The following is a 22,478-nucleotide window of genomic DNA, read 5'->3' as shown; positions in this document are numbered from 1 at the left end:
CTCCCTTTTGGTTGTACTTTCCTTTTCTTTGTTTTTTTTTTTTTTTTCCTTTTTTTTTTTTTTTTTGTTTGCTTTCTTTGACATGAATCTTTATTTGGGCAGATTATCCTTCTCAAGCTTCCATTAGTTCCTGTGAATGATATTCTTCTACATTATTGCACTGTTGGGATTTCGCCATACTAGCATTTTTAAAAGTCATATTAATAGTCTTACATAGAGTTATGGCATTTTACTTTAATTATGGTACAGTATTTAGTCTGCAGGGAAAGTCAGAGGTCCATAGGTCAGGGCATGGTTTAGTGTTACCTACAGCCTTTGTCTTCCTAGATACAGCTGTCATTTAATTAATGAAAGACTACATTTAATTTATGTGACCATGAATTAGCATGTCATATTTATATAGTTTATATATAGTTTTTATATACTATATTTATATAGTGTTTTAAGCCCCATTAGTTGGGTAAAAAATAGATTAGGAGGCCTTCTGGAGGTCATGTAATCCAACTTCCTTCTCAAAGCATGTTTGTGCTGTTGTTTATGCTGTTATTGGCACAGAATATGGTAGAAATTAAGAAGGAGCAATAACAAATTAGTATGCTGCAGGATGTACAAAATCTAAACCTAGCCAGTATGAGTGTAGAAAAGAATGAGCTGTGAAACAGGATCAGTAGATGGTTTAGTAAAGCATGGCCAAGACAACTGCATCAGATGAAAAAAATCAAATTAATTAAATGTTCACATTCAGTTGGTATTATAACTAATTCCCAATGAAGCATTAAGATGATTTAACAGTTTTTGTTCTCCAGGGATATGATCTTTAATCAGATGTAGGGATAGTAAAAGGTAGACAGGGTAATTTATTCCAATAAGAGAAGAACAGTTCGTAGTTTGAAATTTAATTGGGTGATGTATGAGAAGTCTAAATTCTCTAGAGTGCATTTTGTCTTGAAAGTATTTTATGGAACTTCTGTCAACAATGGATATTTTTAATTTATTTTATTGCATATATTTGAGTACTCTCATAGGATGTGAAAGATCAGTGAAGGAGGATACTATGAAATTTAAAGCACTTTTTTTGTTTCTTTGTTTAATAATTAACTGGGCTTTCTGAACTCCTAGTAGCATTTCAGTCAGTTAAAGGGAGATCTGCTTTTCTTCAAATATGTATTCCCACTGTTGTCTAATGATATTATCATTAGACAGTCAAGTCATCGTTACAGTGTTACAACATTGTTACAATGATGAAGTTGGTGGTTCTGTGCAACAGCTGATAATTTAACGACAGGCAGGAAGATAATTCTTAGTGAACACCTTGGTCATGAACCCCTGAGTTTTCCCAGACCATCAACACATATAGAAGAGTGTGGGAAATAGAAAAGGTATAAAACTCTCAGAAAGCTGTGTGAAAGCAAATCTCAGGATGGAGAAATGCAAGAATGCTGAAGATACAAGGACAAGAAACAATAAGGCTGTGAGCTGTGTAGAGATAGGATTCAGGAAACTATGTTAAGCAAGATAATATGAATATGTAAGCCTAATATTGAAGCTTTATCCATTGTTTCAAGCTATTACAAACAAGCATTGTTCAAAGCAAGATGTCCATGTAGTTTTATTAATTGGTCTGAGCAAACACTTGTCAGCTTTTAGCTTTTATGCTATTGGCTAAAAAGTTATTAAAAGACTTGGTAACATAGAGAATTTGGTCTGCTGTTGTAAACAACTGAAGCTGTTCCACCTCCCTTGCTTTGTTCTGTAAAATGAGACTGATGGTTGTGATGAAATAAAGGCTTCTAGACAGCTGCTCCAGAATTTCGGTCCTGCTGTTTGTGTGCATAGATATAGGTGAATATAAGATAAGAGAAAAAATATCCCAGAAAAATCCAACAGAAAAGGACTAGGGTGGGATGTTCAGATGGGGTTACACGTCATGATTCCCAGTCTCATGACCAGGATATATAACCCAGGAGGGATATGGAGATCTTGTCTGAACCTTCAGGAATGGAAGGGATGGAGTCAGGGACCACTGAGGGTAGTCAGACATACATGGGTCCATGGGACCAGATGAGATGGGTCCAGGGGTGCTGATGCCATTATGAGGCAGCTCTCCATCACCCCTGAAAAACTGCAGGGATTGGAGATGTTTATGAGGACCTCGGGCTGGGAAAGTCACATTTATCTTTAGGAAGATAAGTCTTATGTGCTTAAATATTTAAATACACATTTCATTTTACCTGTCATTGTGGCTCAAGAGAAAATAGGACAGGACAGAAATGATTTTTTGAATACTGATATTGCTGCAGCAGACTGTGTAGATTTGTATTGAAGGTCACATATACTGTGTAATGATTAAAAAAAGAAACTTCCAGTAATTCTTTTATTACTATCTTTTAATCTTAAGGGATTTTTTTTAGCTTATTGAAAAATGATACCTTAAGAATGCTCCTTTTTGTCAGAAATTAAGAAAATTTTAGAAATATATAATTACATGAATTATGGTATTTAAGGCACCCTCATAAACAAAAGAGGAGTTCCAGAAGCTTGGAAATCCAGGATTCCTATTTTGAAAATCTTCCCAGCTGAAGAAATTGGAACAGCCCAGACATTTTAATCTGTTTCTCTAGAATATAATTCAGTGAAATGCTACAATATTTTCACAGGATCATAGAATAGTTTTGATTGGAAGGAAGTTTTAAAGTTCATCTACTCCAGGCCCATGCAATAAGCAGGGACATCTTCAACTAGATTAGATGCTCAGAGCCCAGACCAACCTGACCTTGAATGTTTCCAGAGATGGAGACATTTACCACATCTCTGGGCAACCTGTCCCAGTGTATTACCACCCTCATCTCTCAATACTTCTTCCTTCTGTTTAGTCTGAATCTACCCTCTTTTAGTTGTAAACCATTACCCTTTGTCTTCTCTCAAGAGACCCTGCTAAAAAGTCTATCCCCAAATTTCCAGGTCTTTACATTTGATCAATATAAAATCACATCAATGATTCATTTATTCATGAAACCAAAGTCATGATCCATTGAATTGTGTGAATAGGTCAGAATACAAATAAAAAGTAAACACTATTTTGTTTAATATATATAATAATTTTGTGCATACTTAAAAGTTCTCATCAGAAGCTGTGAGCCATAAAGGTCAGATAAATGAATGCCTAACCTCCCCACATGGTTTTGCACCATCCATAGAGTATCATGTAGTCTTGCATGCAGTAGACAGGGACACGCCTGTAAGTAGCTGTATAGAAATTTTCATAGACAAAATGTAGCTACATTTTAAAAAGAGCCAAGAGGCAAAAAAACCTTTTAAATTATTTTAACTGTATTTGGCGCATACTGACATTACTCAATTGGCAGAAGACTGGAAACAAAATTACTGCTTTAAGAAAAATTATTGTTTTTAAATATCAACACTCAGTCCAGAGCTCCATTTGTTTTATCATTGACTTGCAGTAACCAATTGCTGCATCAGAAGCATATGGAAACATTAAAAGCACTGAAAGCAACTCTTATCTATCTTAAATATAATGGCCCTTGAGAATGACACACTGACAGATGCAAGCTAAGGAAAATTAGCAGTAAGGAAATTCAGTATTTATTTGCCTCCTTTCTGAAGCTACCCAGACCCTACTTATATTTGAAACAATATATATGTATTTTCTTACATTTATACATGTGCCTATGCATATGTATATGTTCTCATGTTTAACACCTCCCTGTTGCATAACAGAAAAATATTTTGTTTCTGAACCAACTGTTTTCCTGTTTTATTTGTAAATCTTCTAATTGTATTGTCCTTAAGAATAGACAGAAGGACGTCTCTATAAATCATGTTACAAAGTGAAGCCCACAGTCCCCCACTGACACAGAGTGAAAACAAAATAAACTCTTCACAGTACTCCCATAACCATCTGAATGCACTGGGCAGTCTTCCCACAGCTGGAAAATCACAGCTAGTGAGAAAGAAATAAAAAATATTATCTGAAGGCAATGCACTCATGACATTGTCTAAACTGCAGTGAAAGTGCTGTGGCTATTAGAAGTGCATTCTAGCTGCTCTTCAAAATTAGCTCTTAATCCTTAGAATAGCTTTCCCCAACTCTTGCTTGCTGCAGGCATTTGCTGATCTGTGTGCTTCAAGCAACATCCCATTTTACTCCCTCTCTGTTAGGTCCAGCTCTAACTTTTTAATGAGGCCACAAGCATTCCCAGAGGGACTGTCTATGTAGTTCTACTGGATTATTTTCCTCGGGGAGGAAAAAACCCAGGAAAACAGCAAAACTAAGTAAAACAGATAAAGAAAAAAGGAGTACAGAACTGAGTATAGAAGAAATTCTGTGCTTATTTTGAATGTGAAAGTTTCATTGGTACAGAGTAGATCTGGGAGGGAAGTAAAAGAAGAGAGCTTCATTGTTTAAAAATTTACATTTAGAAATTTCAACAGATATTCAGAAATAAAAAACTGGGCTGATACCTAGAAATGAAAATATAAAACTTTGGGAATTGTGCAAGGTAAGACAAGAAGGAATCACAGAGGAAAAAGTTTCATGCACCTAAAACCACAGCAATTATAATTCCATCTCTACATTCATTCTCTGAAATAGTGTTGGTAGGGACAGTGAGGTTTTGTGCAGAACACAGTCCCTGGATATGGAGGCAATGGAAAATATTAGCAACCAATTCCTGTCTGTTTTACATAATATGGAAGCAGGCGGGTGTCATTGTTTCTGGCTGGATATCAGTTCAGGAATTGAATGAAATCTAATTTTAGTCTTTCATCATGATGCTAAATCTGTTATGATGCTTTGAGCAACCTCTACATTCTTCCTGAGAAAAATCTGCTTTCAGCAAACAGCTGAAGATTGCTTCTCTTTGGTGATGGGATTTTTGTGTTTCACTGATTTTTTTTCTTTTTGTTTGTTTGTTTGGTTTGTTTTTGTTTTTGTTGTTGTTTTTGTTTTTTCCTGTAGTATCAGCTTTCTGGTTGTGAGTTTTCAACATTTGCAAAAAACAAAAATAATTTTTATATGAATGGAAAAATCTTCTCAAACCCACAATAACTGGTATCTTTCCAATAAAAGAAAATTTATTAGTAGAGATAGAAAACCCACTCATCTTCTCACAGCTTTGATGATGGAAAGTAACTGAATGCTGTAGAAACAAATCAGGATAAATTTGGCTACAGTGAAGTGGGAAGCTAGACTATGTTACAATTTCTTGAAATTATTTATTTTGTTTTAATGGATGTGTTCTTTTCTAGACACATCTTTCAGTAATACTTCTTGGCATAAATCTTCCAGTTGACTCTTGTAAATACATTAATTCATGTTCAGAAAGCTCTCTAGAGAGAAGTTTCATTATTTCTGCTGTGTATTTGGCTTATAAAAAGATGCAGAAGGTACACTCCTGTTTATTGGAGATCATGCCAAACGTCATTTAGAAATAATCACTAAGAATAACTTAAACTAATTTATTGAGTTTTAGCTGCTATATCAATTCCCTTTTATCCTGATGGTGAGTGGTAGACATGTGAAAAAACCCAGCTTGATTTATTAACAAACCCCTCACCCCCAAAAAGCCAAACCAAATCAAACAAACAAAAAAATCCCCCCCTCCAAAAAAAAACCAAAAAGAAAAAAACAAAAAACAAAGACAAAAACAAACAAACAAGCAAACAAATCCTTAAAATGGCACAAATGTGAACTGAAAAGAGAAATTAATTTTATCTACCCCGCAAGGGAGTAAGAATTTGGTCTTGAAATTCATTGCAGCAAAATGAGTGAGTTATTTTGCTGACTGTCAGTGGTAGGTAACAATGTAATGCAATAAGTGAAGGCCAGGTTTGAATAGATAGAAAATTAATCTTCAGCCACTATCTCCTCTGGGATTTTTCTGTGCCAGTATTGATTGCATTTCAGCTCCTGACTTGAGAGAGAAATTGGTTGGAGTTGGATTTTAATTATATTCACACCCTGGATCACTTTCCATCAAAATATGTGTATTGCTACTTTTCTGAAAACAAAGTTTAACTGGGTATAAAACTGTACCAGCTGACACCACAATCTGTCAGGCTTTTCATATAAATGCCAAATTAAAATAATTAATAACATTGAGGTTTTCCTTTTCAATAATTCCTTTTTTTCTTTTTCTTTTTCTTTTTTTCTTTAAATGGAAGATACTTGAAATTAATAAATTTGCAAATGAAAACCAAATATATTGATTTTCTATAGAAGGATCCACTCTAAATTTGGATGTCTAAGGCGTGGTACAGCATTTTGTTGGTATTGCTGGTCAGGATGTAGTAGTCCAAGCGAGTTCAGCAGTAATTTGCCAATAATGGTTCTGATACTTACCTGTTGTATACAGAACCAGTTAAGACACCTTTAGATTTACAGAAAAACTTGTTCTTGTGTGAGGGTAACTTTGAAATATTGAAAGGATTTTGTCATTTGTTGCCTTTGTTTTTGGGCACACTGGTTTGTTGTTTCAGTATCAGAACTGTACATCACAAAATAATCCTATGAAGATCATCAAGAGCAGTCTGAAAGCATCCACATTACTTTATGCAGCTTTAGATCCACTGTCTTGCATTAATGAAATTGAAAAGAGTTTTTAGATTAATGTTTTTGGTTGGATATCATAGAATATCAGTAGGAATAACAGATTCAGACAGTCTTTTTCAGGGGGCCTGTGGGTGTGTGTATGTGCACTGTTAGAAATTTGTGTAGATTTTTTTTTTTTAATGGCATTCAGGTCTTAATTAATTAAATGTTTTCAATTTCAACGAAGTTTAATCAGATTTTGGCAGTTGACATGAAACTTCTTTCACAGCATATGAGTGAATGGAAAGACTGAAAGGTTGTATTTATTAATTGGAATGAAATTGAAATATCAAGTAAAAAAATATGATAATTTTATGTTGCAATGCTTCAGGAATTTAAAGCAAAGATATAAATATATTGTCATATCAAAACTTCTCTGTCAGACCTTCTAGGATGGACTGTATGGAACATTGTGTGATTCTTGGGATTGTTTTTTGTAGGAGCAGAAGTTGAATTTTGATGAATTTTGATTAGTCAGTCTCTTCCAGCTCAGGATATTCTTTGATTCTGTGTTCACACCCTTTCTCTTTTACCATTCCCTCCCAAATATTTCATGTGGAAATTTAATTGAAAGATATCTTGTGACATTCACTGATTCTGGTATTTTTGTGTAGTTATTTGACCTGATGATCCCAAATTCTTTTCTGAAGTGTACTGTGAAAACCTTGAGGGTTTGTAGTCATTGCTACTAATTTTTAAAAATAAGAATGTTACAATTTTTTTTAATCAAAGTACCTTCCAACAGAAGGGAGATTTTGCCATATGAATGATTGATTTTTAGGATTGCATTTGCTTAATTAGACAAAGTCATTACTTTGAGCAACACGAACCTAAAAGATAACTTGAGAAAAGAACTCCAGAATTTGTGTAATGATTTGCATTCCAGATTTGGGACATCAAAATAATTATGTGGGATAATATTGAAGGAAAAAAGAAAAAGAAACAAAAACTAAAAACGAACAAAAAACACAAATAAACAAACAACAACAACAAAACAAATAGCACAACAAAACCCTATGAAAAACTGAACCAAATTGCATTGTCTAAATCTGTCATAATATTGTGTCACTTCAAATCATACAATGAATAAACTGTTACTGATCCTGGTTTTAGTATGCACCCTTCAAAATAAGTTGTAGTGGTTGTGTGCCGTGTCTGGCTGCTGGTTGACCACAAAGTTGTCTATCACATTCTCCTGTATCACTACCCCCCCTGCAGCAGTGGAGGGATGATAAAACATGACCATAAAAGACTCATGGATTGAGATAAAGACAGTTTATTAAAGAAAAGCAAATTCCAAACATTGAAGCTGGGAAGTAGGATCTTAGGACATACATCAGTTTTTCCACAAATACTCCACCTTAATGATGAATGTTCCCTCTCTCCTCACTTCTCTGACGTTGTAATACTGAGCAGAACATCATTAGAAAGGAATATTTCTTTGATCATCTTGTGTCATCTGTGCTGGCTGCATCCCCTCCCAAACTCTTGCCCTTTCCCAGAATGGGGTTAAGTACTAAGAAAAAAACAAATTGAACTTCTCAGCATAAGATGTAGTAGCTATGCTGCATAAAAATAGTCAAAATGAGTACCCACCTTCTTTTCTTCCAGAAGTTTAGTAGATTCATCTCACCTAATCCTAGACAGCTGTATTGCTGACTTCTACATCTAGGTGATTTGCACTAAAGCTACTTCTATAATCAATCAAAAGAAGGAGGCACTTCTAAAGCATGATTCATGTCATGGGAAAATAGGTGTCTAATTAAGATAAGATGAATTGCACTCTAAACATTGCCATTTCTCTTCATTCGCTGTGAAGGCAGCCTGCAGTGATGAGCACAACACTACTGGCTTGTCGAAATTGGTGGCTGTCACTGGTTAAATGAGTTCTGCCCTTTGTATTTCCCAAGGAAATCAGTTATTTAAAACCCACTCAAGACTGCTGCTTACTTCAAGCAGCATTTGAACCTATACTTTGAATTGCATTGTTCTGTAACCTTGAGATGAAACAGATGAGAAAACATAGGGAGTTTCATCACATGACATTGTGGATAAGCTGAAATTTATCTGTCTATACTTTGGTAGAAGATAAACTAAATGGCCTCAGCACACACATGCCCAACTGACCATCAGGTGCTTCATTGTCAGCACTATTTATCAAGCATAGCACATTTTCAAAAACTGATGACTCTATAGTATAAAAAATATGCTTATAATTGCCTCCAATAGCTGGCCTGAGTAATCATTCAGTACCCTAGCTGCAATATTACTGCTTTAAGTGGCAGTATTAGTGCTTTAAGGGCCTCCTGTACCAGCTGCAGCTGAGACAGGTGAAGACACTTGCACCTCCTCTTTGGCTTCACTCCCTCCTTGGTTCCACACTTCATGCAGATTTTTGTAGCTGAGTTAGAAAATTTCTCTGCTTTTGAAAACGTTTAACTAGTACAAATTGACTGAGTGAGTTGGAAGGAATCAAGAAATGTGTATCAGGGTGGAGACAGGTGAGAGAGAATGGGAATCCAAGGCAGACAGGTGGTGGTGAACATCTGACTATTTGGGGATCTTTCCCCTTGGACAGATGTAGCCAGGAGATGGGATTTCAGTGAGACATGCTTAAAAAAAATCAGTAAACACAACCTGATTCAATCAGAAATTCTAAGGCTTAATTTCCTTGCTGTGTATGGATGTACACAACAGTTTCAAAAAAATCTGTTTACACAATGTATATAGCTGGTATAATTTCTAGATTTGTGATTTGTGATTTAATCTGCAGAAGGAAAAAAAAATAAGATTTGGTCCAAATTACTGCATGTAATAAAAGGTAATTAATTTGCATTGTGTTATGGGTGTAAAAATCCCATGCAGTTATGAAATTTAAGGTGTGTAAGATGTTAGGCTCTTACTTTTCCTTTGCAGGTCTTCATTTCACTGAACTGCATTGGGTAATCAAAACTGAAAGCAAACTATACACAAATATTCCTTGACCTGGGGAAGTTAATTGTGTTTATACACAAATGCAATATGTTAGCAATGAAATAAAAGCTGCGATTTTTTAATGTATTAAGTGAAAATGGGAGTGGCATTGTTTTAAAACACACTTCTTAATATTTTGCCCTCTACATGTTTTTCTTTTAAAAGCCTGAAAAGAATGAAACTGAATCTGGCAGCCAGAGAATCAGACCAGTATTTGAAGACGATCCTGTTTTCCGACGACAAACATCTTACCAACATGCAGCAGTCCACATACCTACAGATATTTATGAAGGCTGTGAGTAGCATGTGAACAAAGCAATGTCATATTTTAGTACTAAGCTCATTATTTATATCCCGTTCTTAAAACAATGTTTGTCTCCATTTTAAGTACATGTTTGCTATTATTGTCACTTTTACTTCTTTCAGTGTTAGCTCAGAGAAGTGTTGTATTAGGGACAATGATTCATTTTATGAATTGGTAGGTGTAGCAGTTAAAGAGATCCATTAGGATTGGATCTGAGTTTCACAAATGTAACTGGAGGTGAAACAAAACTCTTGCATATTCTGATTTTCTGTTCCACTATTTCTCTCTGCTGTTCACATTTAGTGCAAACAATTCTTGACAGCTCTTCTTCACACGCTGTTTGGCCTCAGGCAGAGATGAGTTCTGAAAACATTTCTTAAGTATCTCATAAGCTGGTACAGCTTAGGGAGAAAACATGCTGTGTGAGCTGGTAGTACCAATGCTGCATCCAGTGCATTTCTAGAACTGCAGTGACAGACTGATAGAGAATTTACATAAAGTCTTTCTAAACTATGCAAAAAATAATATATATATATATATATATATATGGGTAGACTGATGAGGATTCTTTAATTGCATTTCAAAATTAAGTATTTATCTTTCAAGATGGAAATAAGTCACTGTGCTCATAATCAAGAAAAAATCTTTATAGAATGAAAAGACATTTCTGCATTCAAAGCATATTTTTTGAAAGGCGAGAAGAAAAATTAAGCAGGATATTTATTTTTCAGGTTTTGATTTTTCAAGGTCCTAATTTCAAGTATGCAGTCTTTTTCCTCTTTTAAAGTCTCATCAAGAGGAAAGAGACCCTAGTGTGACCTGAACATTTTAAAATTCATGGCCACAGTTGCACGCAGCTTCCATAAATGGCACAGGGATGAAAATGGAAATGTCAGTATGATGGGGGAAAAAATCATAGTAGCTCGTATTCTTATATGGTGAGCTTGACTGACAGACCTAAAGGATTATTCTGAGATTTTGGCTTTAATAAATGCTAAAGTGCACCTTAAGTGCACCTTAATTGCAGGATTACAGAGAAGTGAAAGGCCATTTCCCTTTTTTTTTTTTTTTTTAAGAGAATTGATACTTCACTGTTAAAATTATGAAAAAACTCATCTCCGTTTACTAGAATATTTGTAAATATTGCGTGAAATTTCGTATAAGGCATCATAACAGTACATAAAATGTGGGGGGTTTTTTGTTGTGTTGAATGTAACATTTTAAATGGAGTTCCTAAGGACATGTATGGATTAAAAATATATACTATGTAATGTTACTGTACAGCCCATAAACCTGAAAAGGAAGACAGCATATGATTTCCACAGGAAAGGTACAACTTCAGTATCTAATAGAACTATATTAACATAAAGAAATGTACATTTCTGGACAGAGGTAATTGCATGTACAACATTTATGTTTTGTGGTTCTTTGCATCTCTTTTTTATATTAATTACCACAGAAGTGGAAGCCTAATAAATTACCAGGAAGTTTGTAATTCTGTGTCAGAAAAATCATTTTGTGTGTCTAGGTAACTTTTCATTGCAGATGGAATTTTCAGAGATAACAGCTTGAGAATGCCTGAAAGTGACAGATTTCATATCAATAAACACAAAAATTCACCAGGTACTATTTTATAGTTGCAAAGTTCATGTATCATCTGAAACACAGCGGAGCAATTGTGAGCTGGTCATTCACCAACAGATTTCCAGAAGTAGAATTCAGTGTTGTTCTTTTCACGTTTATGATCTACAAGCTATTTTCATAACTCTAGAAAGACTGATAATGTATCTTGAACACCTTTGTCACTTTTTTGCCTGTTCATGGGAGCTAACCTGTCATTTCTTGGTTGAGGTTTCAGCGTCCACTAGAACAGGGAACAGCTGTATATTTGAAAATATTATCTGCAATTCCTTGTCTAAATCCAAATCTTCTTGGAATGAATCCTTTTGGAAAACAGTGGATGAGGCACAGTTCACAAGTTTTACAGCTTGGAAGCCAACTTTTTTTTGACTGAATAATGCCTTGGCAAGCAGATTTCATTTTTTCTCCTTTATTGTATGTGCTTTTCAGGATGCCAAGAGAAACAAAGAATTGATCTTTGGATCTCACAGAACAGTTTTCAATGACTAGATATTTGACTTGCCTGTTCCTTCTTGAGATTGGTTTTCACGTCTCTTGCCTCTTACAGCAGCAGGTTGTTGTCTCTAGGGGAGAGGGACAATTACTGTTAGAGCCACATGTAATCTGGATTTTCACTTGGGCCTGTCAATCACGCTTTTTCATGTCAATTAATTATATTTTTGTATGAAACTGGGAATTGGACTCAACCATAGAATCATATAATCATTAGGGTAGGAAGAGACCTTTCAGTTAATCAATATGCTACACATTAAAATGTTTTCTATTTTTGTTTCATTTCTATTGTAGTTATTACTTATGATTATTTATTATTTTTAAAATGGAATCAAATAATGAATTTCTGTCTACTTTGATTTTTTAAAGTGGGAAACTCTTTTGTCTAGTAATTTTTTAATGGTGCACAGCCTACTTAAGATCTAGTGTGGTCTGTAAAATAATATCTTTTGTCTTCCTACACATATAGTGATTTGCTTTGTTTAAAATATAGTGGTGAGCTTCTTGTGAAGTAGTTCCTTGTATTTGACCATAATATGATACATCGTTACAATTATCCATTTATTACATCCAGGCTATTATTTTGTGAGTCATTTGATTGTAGAAAGAAATATTATGAAATTTGTTCAGTCTTTTTAATTTTTTTTTTCTTCCTCCGGATCTTCTGCCAAAACCTGTACAGAGACAGAAGGAAGTCTAAGGAGTTAATTTACTTGCCTGTTTCTGAGGACTGAAGAGAGGGGAAAATCCCAATAAAGTAGAACCAAATCAGACTTTTAATTCAGAATTTTACAAGAGGCCAGTTTAGGCTTTGAAATAAAATCAATTTGCAGCTGGAAACAGAACAGACCCTCAGGTCCTCTTTCTACCATGTCCACTGGGAATTAGTCAAGCATCTCCTATTAGTAATAGTTGAAGTATTATTTCTAAATCCTTGTTAGAACTGTACCCTGCTTATCCCTAAGCAGAATATAGGAACTGCAGGCCAGCAGTAAGAGGAAATCCCTGGCACAAGGAAAGCAAGGTTAATCCTCCCAGTGGATACCACCCGTGCCCTCGCTGTCTGAGATCCACTCTCCCCACGTGCTGCGGTGATTCCTCGGGGTGTTCGTGCTGTGCTGTGGTTTCACGTGAGGTGTTGGGCAGATCATAGAAACCAGGCTTGCTTTTTTTCTGTGTGGTTATTCCTACTTTACTCCCTTTAATTCAGAAGTACTACTTCCACATGTCACTACTTGATTGGCATGGAAGAGCTGCTTGAAGTGCCAGGTTGAAAGTGATGTGTCATGATCATGGCAACATAACTGAATATATTTGGACAGCAACCAGCAAGAAAAAAGGGCTTCCCTTCTCTGAAGCCATCAAACCAGGAATAAATATTGTGTTACAAGTAATTGATGGTTCATATACCTTAGTAATAATAAAATATAAATACTGTTGTTTCATACACTCCTTTTATGGCAATCAACATTTTTCTGCTCTCTGAAGTCTTATTTTTATTATATATTATTTGCTATCAAGTTTGGCAGAGGTCACAAATTTTACCTTTCTGGTGGTGTATCATATATGTAAATAATCAGTTATTGATAAAATATTTTGACATTCTAGTCGTTCAGTGTATCAATCAAAGGCAATAAAAACTTTTAGAAATAATTTTTAAAAATCGAGTTAGATGTTACATTGATTTTTTTATCTTGACCAGAATACTATTTCCTTGACAAATTTCTAACCTGTGGAACAATTTCTGCTTATCTTGTGTATGTCAGGCTAGAAAGAGCCTGAAAAAACAAAAATACCCTTTGGGAACAGCAGTCTACTGAAAGTTGTTCCAGCACAAGGCAGGGATGTTGGACCTAGGTGATTTTTAAGGCCCCTTCCAAATCAGTTCATTCTATGATTCTGTGAATAAAAACCTTAGAAATACTGGAAAATGAAACCATGAGGGTTACAATATTCCCTCTCAAAAAAAAAACAAACAAAAAACAACAAAACCAACCAAACAAACAAAAGTAAAAAAAAAAACAATTCAAACAAAATAGGGGAAAGTGTGTTATCATTTATTCATTGAAGGTCTTATGTGTGGATAATAAATAAAATTTATGAAGGAATCCAGATATTGATAAAATGTTGTGCACATTGCATTCACATTCATTAAACATCTAATGACAATAAAACATTTCTGTGGAGGTTGTTTTTTTTTTTCCCATTTAGTTTAAATAGCAGTTACAGATAGGCAAGACACTTTTATTACTTCAGTTAATTAGTTCAGCAGATTTTAAGGTTAGTGCTCTTGATACATTTTTTGTGATAGCTGACAAAATGAAGTTTTTCAGAACTATTTTTCTCCTGGTTTATTGTAAGGGATAAATGAACAATGCAGGCCTGCTACATCAGAGATTGAAAAACAAGTTTTTCAAGTCTCTGATTTTGTGTGCATTCACATCTTTAAATTTGGAAAGAGATATTATGTATGTCTTGTGCAGATGGCATGTGAGATTACTGTAACTTCTGAGGGATTTTTTTGTTTTTTTGTTTGGGGTTTTTTAATTTTTGTTGTTGTTGGTTTTTTTGTTTTGGTTTGTTTTTTTGTTTTTTTTTTTTTTTTTTGTATTCTCCATTATTTTAATCAGTGAGTTATTTGTGAAAACATGTAATAAGTGAAATAGACCTTTAAATGAATTTCAGTGTCAGCCTGTTTTAAATACCAGAGGGGGTAACTATAAAGCAAATATTAGTTGCAGTTATATCCCTAAGTACTGCCTGGTTGGTTTAATATTAAACCTGGAAGGAAAATACCAGTGCAGAACCTTAACTAAAGAACTCAAAGGCCAGTATTGCTTTTTATACTCTGACAATTACAGTTGGTTGTTTTTCCCCCCAAGTAGATTGCTAAAGCTCCCTGAAATAAATTCTTATTTAAATAATCAGCAAAAAGAAAAAAGCTTTTCTAACTTGATGAAAAAGCTTGTTTCTGTCACAATACAGAAGGCCAAACAACTCGAACAATATGCGCCATTGCAAGGAAATATTTATATTTTGGTACTGGGATTAGTACCATTAGTTTAATTGGATGGATGGTCTAGTATAATCACTTGACATCAAGTTGAACGTGACTTCTGTCTGAAGTTATCAAAATTTATATAATACGGTAGAATAAGGAAAAACTTTTTTGTAGCCACGGGTAATTTTTTTCCTCTTTGAAAAACCTAATTGATTAGGTATATGCTATTTTGAAAATACAGATGTGGCAAGGAATTATCAATACAGATTTCAAGCAATCTGCCCGATAATGATGCACGATGAAAATGATACAATGATACTCTCAAGCTGGAAATTTTATCCAAGACTAGTTAATTGTTAAATGTGACATAAGGTTCTTAATAGGAAAAGAAATTGTGGCAAATCAGAAATAAAACACACTTCTGTTGTAATTCCAGGTACTCTTCTAGATTTGCATTGTGTTAAGATGTTTGAATATAATTTTCAGATGTTTCTGCAAAAGAAAAACGTATTTTTTCTTTCAGTAGTAAATTTAGAACCTAAATACCTTAGGCTTTCATAGAGACACATTTGTCTAAACACAAATTTCTACTGAAAGTGGGTAATATGAAATATTCTACCTCTGAATTAAAAAAATTATTTTAAATTAATCAGGGGCTAGCTATTTACAATCAATATGATTATATTATTTATATAAATTAGTGTGAGAACTGACTCAAAGAGAACATAATGAGATTATTGTACCTTAACACTCAGAACCTTTCCTGGAATATTAATTATTTTTAAATATATTTTTAAAAAATAACATTTTTATTCATAAGCATTTGAAGAAATATATATAACATAATAAATTATTCACAAAATAATTGGACTAGTGTTGGAACTGTACTAAGCTTTATTATTTCTCTCAAGTTGGAAACAATAGATATTTTTACATTTCTGTCTGTTATTTTGTGTTGAAGAGTTTTCTCAGATATCAGTTTAAGTACTTTTACATCTTAGACCTATATTCTAAATATTTTACATCTATTCTAATAATTTAACCTGGGGAAATTATATACTATCTTCAAGCAGTCAAAACTCACCAGCAATTATGATGGGAATTTTCTCTTTATCTTGCTGAAGGCTTTTATCCTATGCAGTAATTTGTTACAGGATTGAAAAAAAGTTAGAGGGTTTACTTCATGATCTTTTGAGAAGAAATTTTCTTCATATTGTTATGGTGTTTATCTCTCACCAGATACTATTTTTAACTTCCTAATTTTTTTTTTCTATAGATCTAATTTTGGCAGAAATAATATTTTCATTTCCTCTGCCAACTTTTCTTTATAAGTAAGCATATTAACACAGCATATCTGCATCCATGCATGCAGACATCCTAGTTTTCTCTAGTTTCAGTTTTAATCATGCTTCCAGAGAATCCCAGACTTCATGATTACCATCTGTACTTAATTACAGAAATGCACTGAGTAGTCATCTACTAATCTTCTGTCTCTATTTGTCAGATACAGAAATTTACCTTCTAATTGATATATATTTTTAAAAAAATCTCTTTTCCAGCCTACTCCACCTTACTGAATAAATATATAAAATTATATTTAATTAAAAAAGACTCCCTACATTGCTAAAATATATCAAGGTGTTGTATTCACACACAATTTCCCACGAAAACCGTATTCCACACAAACAAATCACATTTTACTATGTTAAGCCTTATTTCTTTTTTAAATGAAATGAAATATATCAAGAATTATTTTTTCTATTTAAGTTGAGAAGATGGTAATTTATTTCCTTTCTGCTGTTGTTGTTCATGCTCTTTTTAAAAAAGAAGCAAACCTAAAAAATATTGAGTTTGGGTTTTCAGTAGAAAAATACAGGCCTTAGGCAAGACCCTAACATATGGCTGTAGGCTTTTCTCACAGTGATCCCTCTGGGGCACCATCAACTGCCAAAATTTCTGTATCATGTCTTTCCTGTCCTTATAACCAGAAATTCATCTGCATGCACCCCTGACATGGTACAGTCTTCATAAATGCTCACAGCACATTATCTCCTATGTGTTTGGAAGGTTTAATATCACAGTGAAGTGTGAAAAGCCACATCAGAAGCCAAAGTTGCGTTGCCTGGTTAAGCTGGTCTTTGTGGTGGGGCTTCAACAAATTAGAATACTGTACACTGAAGAGATTTTCCTTCCAGTTGTTTTGTAAACTCTGGAGTTTAAACAGAAGATGCAAAACCACCTTTGTGTTCCAATTTACTTTCACAAACTGTACAACATGAATATGCATAGTTTGTAAAAAAAAAAAAAAGAAGTGTGAAAAATACTTTCCTAATAATGGAATGGTGATTGCCATTAGCACTCAGCGTAGCTGCTTCTCTCTGCAGCTTTCTTGACCAGTGATGTGGTGTGCATCCAGAATGATCTTGGACTTCATAGCAGGTCCTGAGACTCCAGTGTCTTTTAGGCTGCTTGACTGAGTAAAAAATGTTTAAGCTGTACATACTGCCAAAATCTATTTTGGAGAACAGATGATTGCTGCTTCTCCTCAGATCCCTTTCCATTTCTTTTGCTGAATTTTCTCTTTTATGCACAGCTTGGAATAACAATTAGTCTTGGACCCTCTTGTACCAAGAGGGAAGAGTTGGCTCTGCAGTAAGATTGGCAATGTTCTTACAGTAAAAATAGCTAATGGTAGCTTTTGTGTTTTTGCTGTACAGACTGCTAAGCAGAGCACCAAATATCGGTAGATTTTAATTATTCAATTTATCAAAAATATAAGACATTTCTGACATCCCCAAGTAAATGTTTAGGTGTGTTCCAGTTTGCCAAACAAGTCCAAATGATGATTTAAGTTGACTACTAGGGGGGAAAAAAAAAAAGTGCTAAATTGCATGAAGTAATTTATATCTAACAAGAAAATACTAATTTGTGTGAAAATTATTTAAGATGTTCTGTCTTAAGGACTTAAAACCTACTTTGAATGGAAGTGCAAGGGCTTTGGAATATTCCTTGGTTGCTCTGAGAACTTGTCAATTCTTTTTTCTCCTCTCCTCAAACATGTTTGCCTTATTTTGATCTCAGCTGTTCTTTTCAGTTCGGTGTGTCGGGATCTTAAGGAGGAAAGAGGGAGGAGAGGAGAAGGGAAGCGATGGCCCATCCCCTTTTCCTTCTTTCCCTGGTCTGACACAAGCTGCCAGCTCTGCTCTGAGCTGTGGGGTGACACCCTCTGTGACCCTGTGCAAAGCTGTAGGAGAGCAGGTAACTGCAGGCATCTTCTGCCTCAACCTCTGTGTCCCTGTGGCATCTGAGAGTGTTGTCTGGGCTGAAAGTGGATGGGTCGAGCACGGACTTGGGCAAGTCCTTAAAGATGAGGATAAAGTGATTTAAAGCCAGTAATAAAATATAAACTGCAGAAAATAAATAGCATATATTTCCAAGAACAAGTGCCTGATACATATAGAGATACCTTCTGTGGCACAAACATAATGTATTTTAATAACAAGAGTTTGTTTATTCTTTACTCAACCCACACAAATCATGAAGAATTGAAATAAAGCATCTGTCGACTGTCATTTTTTTCATTTGAGCAGTGTGAGATATTTTGGATGGGACCATCCCTCTACTCATTATATTTTTAAAACTGTCTTGTTGCTTTGTCTTGGTTTTAATATCTAAGAGGTTTAATATGTTTATTATCAACAGAGTTATGAAAGATTCCCCCCTGGAAAGAAATCTAATTTTCAGCTTTGTAATGTTGCAAAGAACTTTTTTTTTTGTAAAAGTAATTTTTTAATAATTGGTCCTCATATTTCAGAATGTCTTGTATTTTCAGCCTGTAATACCACACCTGTGAATTTTGCCTAGTTTATGGCAGCCTAGCTCCAATTTAGGATTTTTTAAACCTCTACAGATTAAAAATTATGTCCCTGTATTATTGCCCTTTACAAGATCTATGTGATGAATCTTTATAAATCTATATTCTAAAAAATGCTTAATTGATTTAATTCTTTCAGAAGAAAGTGAAATAAAGTTGTTAAGTTTTAGGTGGACAGGACATAAAAGTTGATTCAAAATATTTTATGCTGCAAACACTAACCATGATAGATGATACAATAAAAAGAAGGGTAATAAATCTGGATACTATTGGGATATCCATATTGATAAATTTATCATGGTTGATTACCAATAAATGGCATGTAAAATCATGAGTAGATTAATGGATTGAAGTATATCTTCTATACTACAATTTTAGCATGTGCATTATCATATTATCCAGCATTGCACTTGTTACTATTTTTAAAGTTAGTATCACCTTCACAAACCGTATGTTCAGTTTTAGTTTTGAAGTGAGGAAGATTGCTAATGAAAAGGAAAAACTAGAGAAAATATTATGTAGTCATATGTGGGTTTGAATAAACTTAGTGGCTTTTTGTGGATATGTGTAAAATGTGCAGTCTTGAAAGGTTGTAACAACATCCAGAATACAATTTAAGGATAGGACTACTGTTTATCTGTTACTGTGGAGTGACTTTATCACATACTGGATTTTTCTATTTTCTCAAATTGCATCTCTAGAAATTTTTCATATCCCTTCTTGATAATAAAGAACTTTTGCCATACTTCTGCTTAAGATAATAGGCGTCTTGCAGCCTTGGCATCCTGACATCTTCAGTGTGTCCCTCCCCCTGGAGTGCCCTCTTACTTCATGTTGTCTTTTCAATGGCTTTTAACTGTTGGTTATTTTACATAATATAGAAATTTGAAAAGAAATATCAACAATTTAAAAAGAATATTATTTTTCTGCCTTTTTCTGTTAAAATATTGTTTATTTGGCTTACAAGGATAATTTTCAGTGGAAAAAAATTACTGGGACATAAACCTGAACATTACCCAGTGGATATGTTTATATGGATTTGCGCTGGATTCTGCGTTGGTTGAAAGAATTTGATTAAGCCATGTATGTGTTAAAGTACATTTGTGCTTGACTGACCTATTTCTTAGCAGGACTTCCAAGTTCCCACAGGACATTTCATTGAGACCATTATCTGTCCTTGACATTGGAGTCTGTCAGGGCTCCTTCAAGTAAATGTTCAATTTTTCAACAAAAACATTTGGCTTGAGGATCTGTTATAAAATTAGATCAGGACATTTCCATTAATCAACATGATAAGATTGGTTACTTCTAACAAGGTCACACATCTCATTGCAAGTCAACTTTCAGCTTGCAAGTTGTTTATTTAAATTATTTTGGTTTTTGCACTTAGACACACCCCTCTTCAAAACGGTTATCTGTAAAACTGTTCAGTCTGTAGAAGCATTTAATGGTAAGCTATTTACATTTTTAACCTTTTTGTCTGTTCCTGAGAAAGGCCTTGGTATCCATTTATTTTCAGTAGTGTTTGAAATCACTCTGGCCCATCTAGGTCAGCACCTTACTTTATGTTGTTGAAAACCAATGAATAGCTGCTGGCTAGGAAAGTAGTAGGAAGTAAGGAAAAAAATAAAATCTAGACCTTATCCTCCTCAGTTGGCAGCTGAAAATCAAAAGTACGCTGGGGTAGCTCAGCATGATGGGTATGGCGAGTGACAGACTGTTCGGAGCTGAAGGAAGGAAGATAACAAAACCTTACATTAGAAAATCTTCCACAACAAGCTGACAACACTGCTCAAAACGAATTAAAAATGCGAAACAAAACCAAACAAAAAGTCCACAGAAAAAAACCCAAACCAAACAAAAGCCAAACAAAAATGAAACAGAAAGGCACACAGGGCTTGGCAAAGACAAAGGAGAAGTAGAGATCGGGAATGCCAGAAGGCAATTACATCTTTAGTGCCTTTCAGCTCAAGCACTCATAGTTTACCATGTGAACTCACTTCCAGAGAAGCCTGAGGTTTTTTGGTTGGCTTTGGAGGTCCAAAGAGGTGGTAACTGCAGTTGCTATGTTCTCTTTTGCATGGATGCAGGAGGATGGAAGGAGGTTTGGTAGCAACACTTCCTGTTACAGATGTTTGCAGATAAGGTGTCCCTGCCCATGGAATGAGGGTTGGAACTAAACAGTCTGTAATGTCCCTTCCAACCCAAAACATTCTGTGGTTGTATGATTCTGATACTGCTATATTCCTATGGCTCTTTGTAGAAGAACAGTACTTACATTCCTTATTAGAAATGACCAAATGGGATTATATGAACCTCATTCACAGTTAAAAGCCTTCATGAGACAGTAGAAACTAAATTTAATGTAGGAAGGGCGTAACATAGGGGCTACTGGGAGGGTACTGATCTGGGAGGGTGGTTCCAGATGTTTTATTTAATATTTCCTAATAAGTTTTCTTCTGGGGATGAAAGAAGGCTTATTTGTTTGAGCTGTTATTTTGTTTTATTTGAAATAAAAATCTCAGGAATCGGCGTTTGATTATGAATCTGACTGAAGTTTCAGCACAGTCAGCCTGGACGTACCAAATGCATACTTTGTACATTGCTTCAATACCATTTCAGTGAATCCAAAAAGAAGTCTTCAACTCCTTGGATGGCATCATAAATATCATAAATATCAAATACTGTTGGTTTTGTTCCTAATTTGCAAAAGCTCTCTAAATCTCTCATAGTTGCATATCTTCCAAGGTATCTAGTTGTATCTACTGTTTTTTCAGCTTTATAGTCAAATGACACGTTGCTTTGCCTTCTTACATAGTATCTGGCTTGATCTGAGCTTGCATTTTGACAAAATTTTGTTCAGGAGTAATCGCAGGTCAAGGTAATTGTTGCTCTTAACATTTTCAACCTCGATTAAACACTAAGCCTATTTTTAAAGGAAACCTAAAGATATAGGTACAATGAGGTTACTAATTACCTCAAATTCCCTTTACCTTTTTAGAATCAGTGTAATGATTTTATTTGGACTAGTATTTATTTGGACTAATACTATATATATGGACCTGAAGCATTTAAATAATAATAAAAAAGGATGCTAATATTTTTATACAGTTTATATATATTAGGCTTTTTTTTCTTATGAATATATAGGAATAGGAGTTTTATGAGAACTTAGAGTGTTAGGTAATATTATAGGAAGAATAAAATTAAACATCCTAAATTAGTGTTAAAATTACACATTGTGTTAAGTTCCAGATGCATTGTGATAGCAAAATGATAGGGAAATCAACTGATTTCTTGAAACTTGGTATAAGTTTCTTAACTTATATATGAGACGGAATTGTGTCCTGAAGATTTCATTGTTACTAGCACAAGTGTTATAGCATGAACAGTGAATAAATGAGATTTCATGCCTGCTCTATATCTAAAAAAAAAACAGCCCAGGAATAGTGTCCCTGCTTAATTAGTCCTTTATTCATCTTAAGTTTCATTTCCTGCAGTTCTCACCAGCATGAGAAATGCATATTACTTAAGCTGGAAAATCTTTCTGCTTTGCAAATTGTACTGTAATGTGAAATCCATG

At 34.4% G+C, this 22,478-nt stretch overlaps 1 protein-coding gene across 3 annotated transcripts in view; it reads left to right on the top strand.

Moving 5' to 3' along the window:
- CACNA2D1 (calcium voltage-gated channel auxiliary subunit alpha2delta 1) overlaps positions 1 to 22,478 on the top strand; it is a 352,862-nt gene that overhangs the window by 196,322 nt on the left and 134,062 nt on the right. For all 3 annotated transcript variants that reach the window (XM_062491655.1, XM_062491654.1, XM_062491656.1), the window contains exon 6: positions 9,749 to 9,878. In XM_062491655.1, coding sequence (XP_062347639.1) covers positions 9,749 to 9,878 — 130 coding nt within the window. The remainder of the gene's footprint in view (positions 1 to 9,748; positions 9,879 to 22,478) is intronic.

Source organism: Cinclus cinclus, chromosome 4 (assembly GCF_963662255.1).
Source record: "Cinclus cinclus chromosome 4, bCinCin1.1, whole genome shotgun sequence".
In the NCBI taxonomy this organism is placed as follows: domain Eukaryota; kingdom Metazoa; phylum Chordata; class Aves; order Passeriformes; family Cinclidae; genus Cinclus; species Cinclus cinclus.
This window is presented reverse-complemented; position numbering and strand designations above follow the sequence as displayed.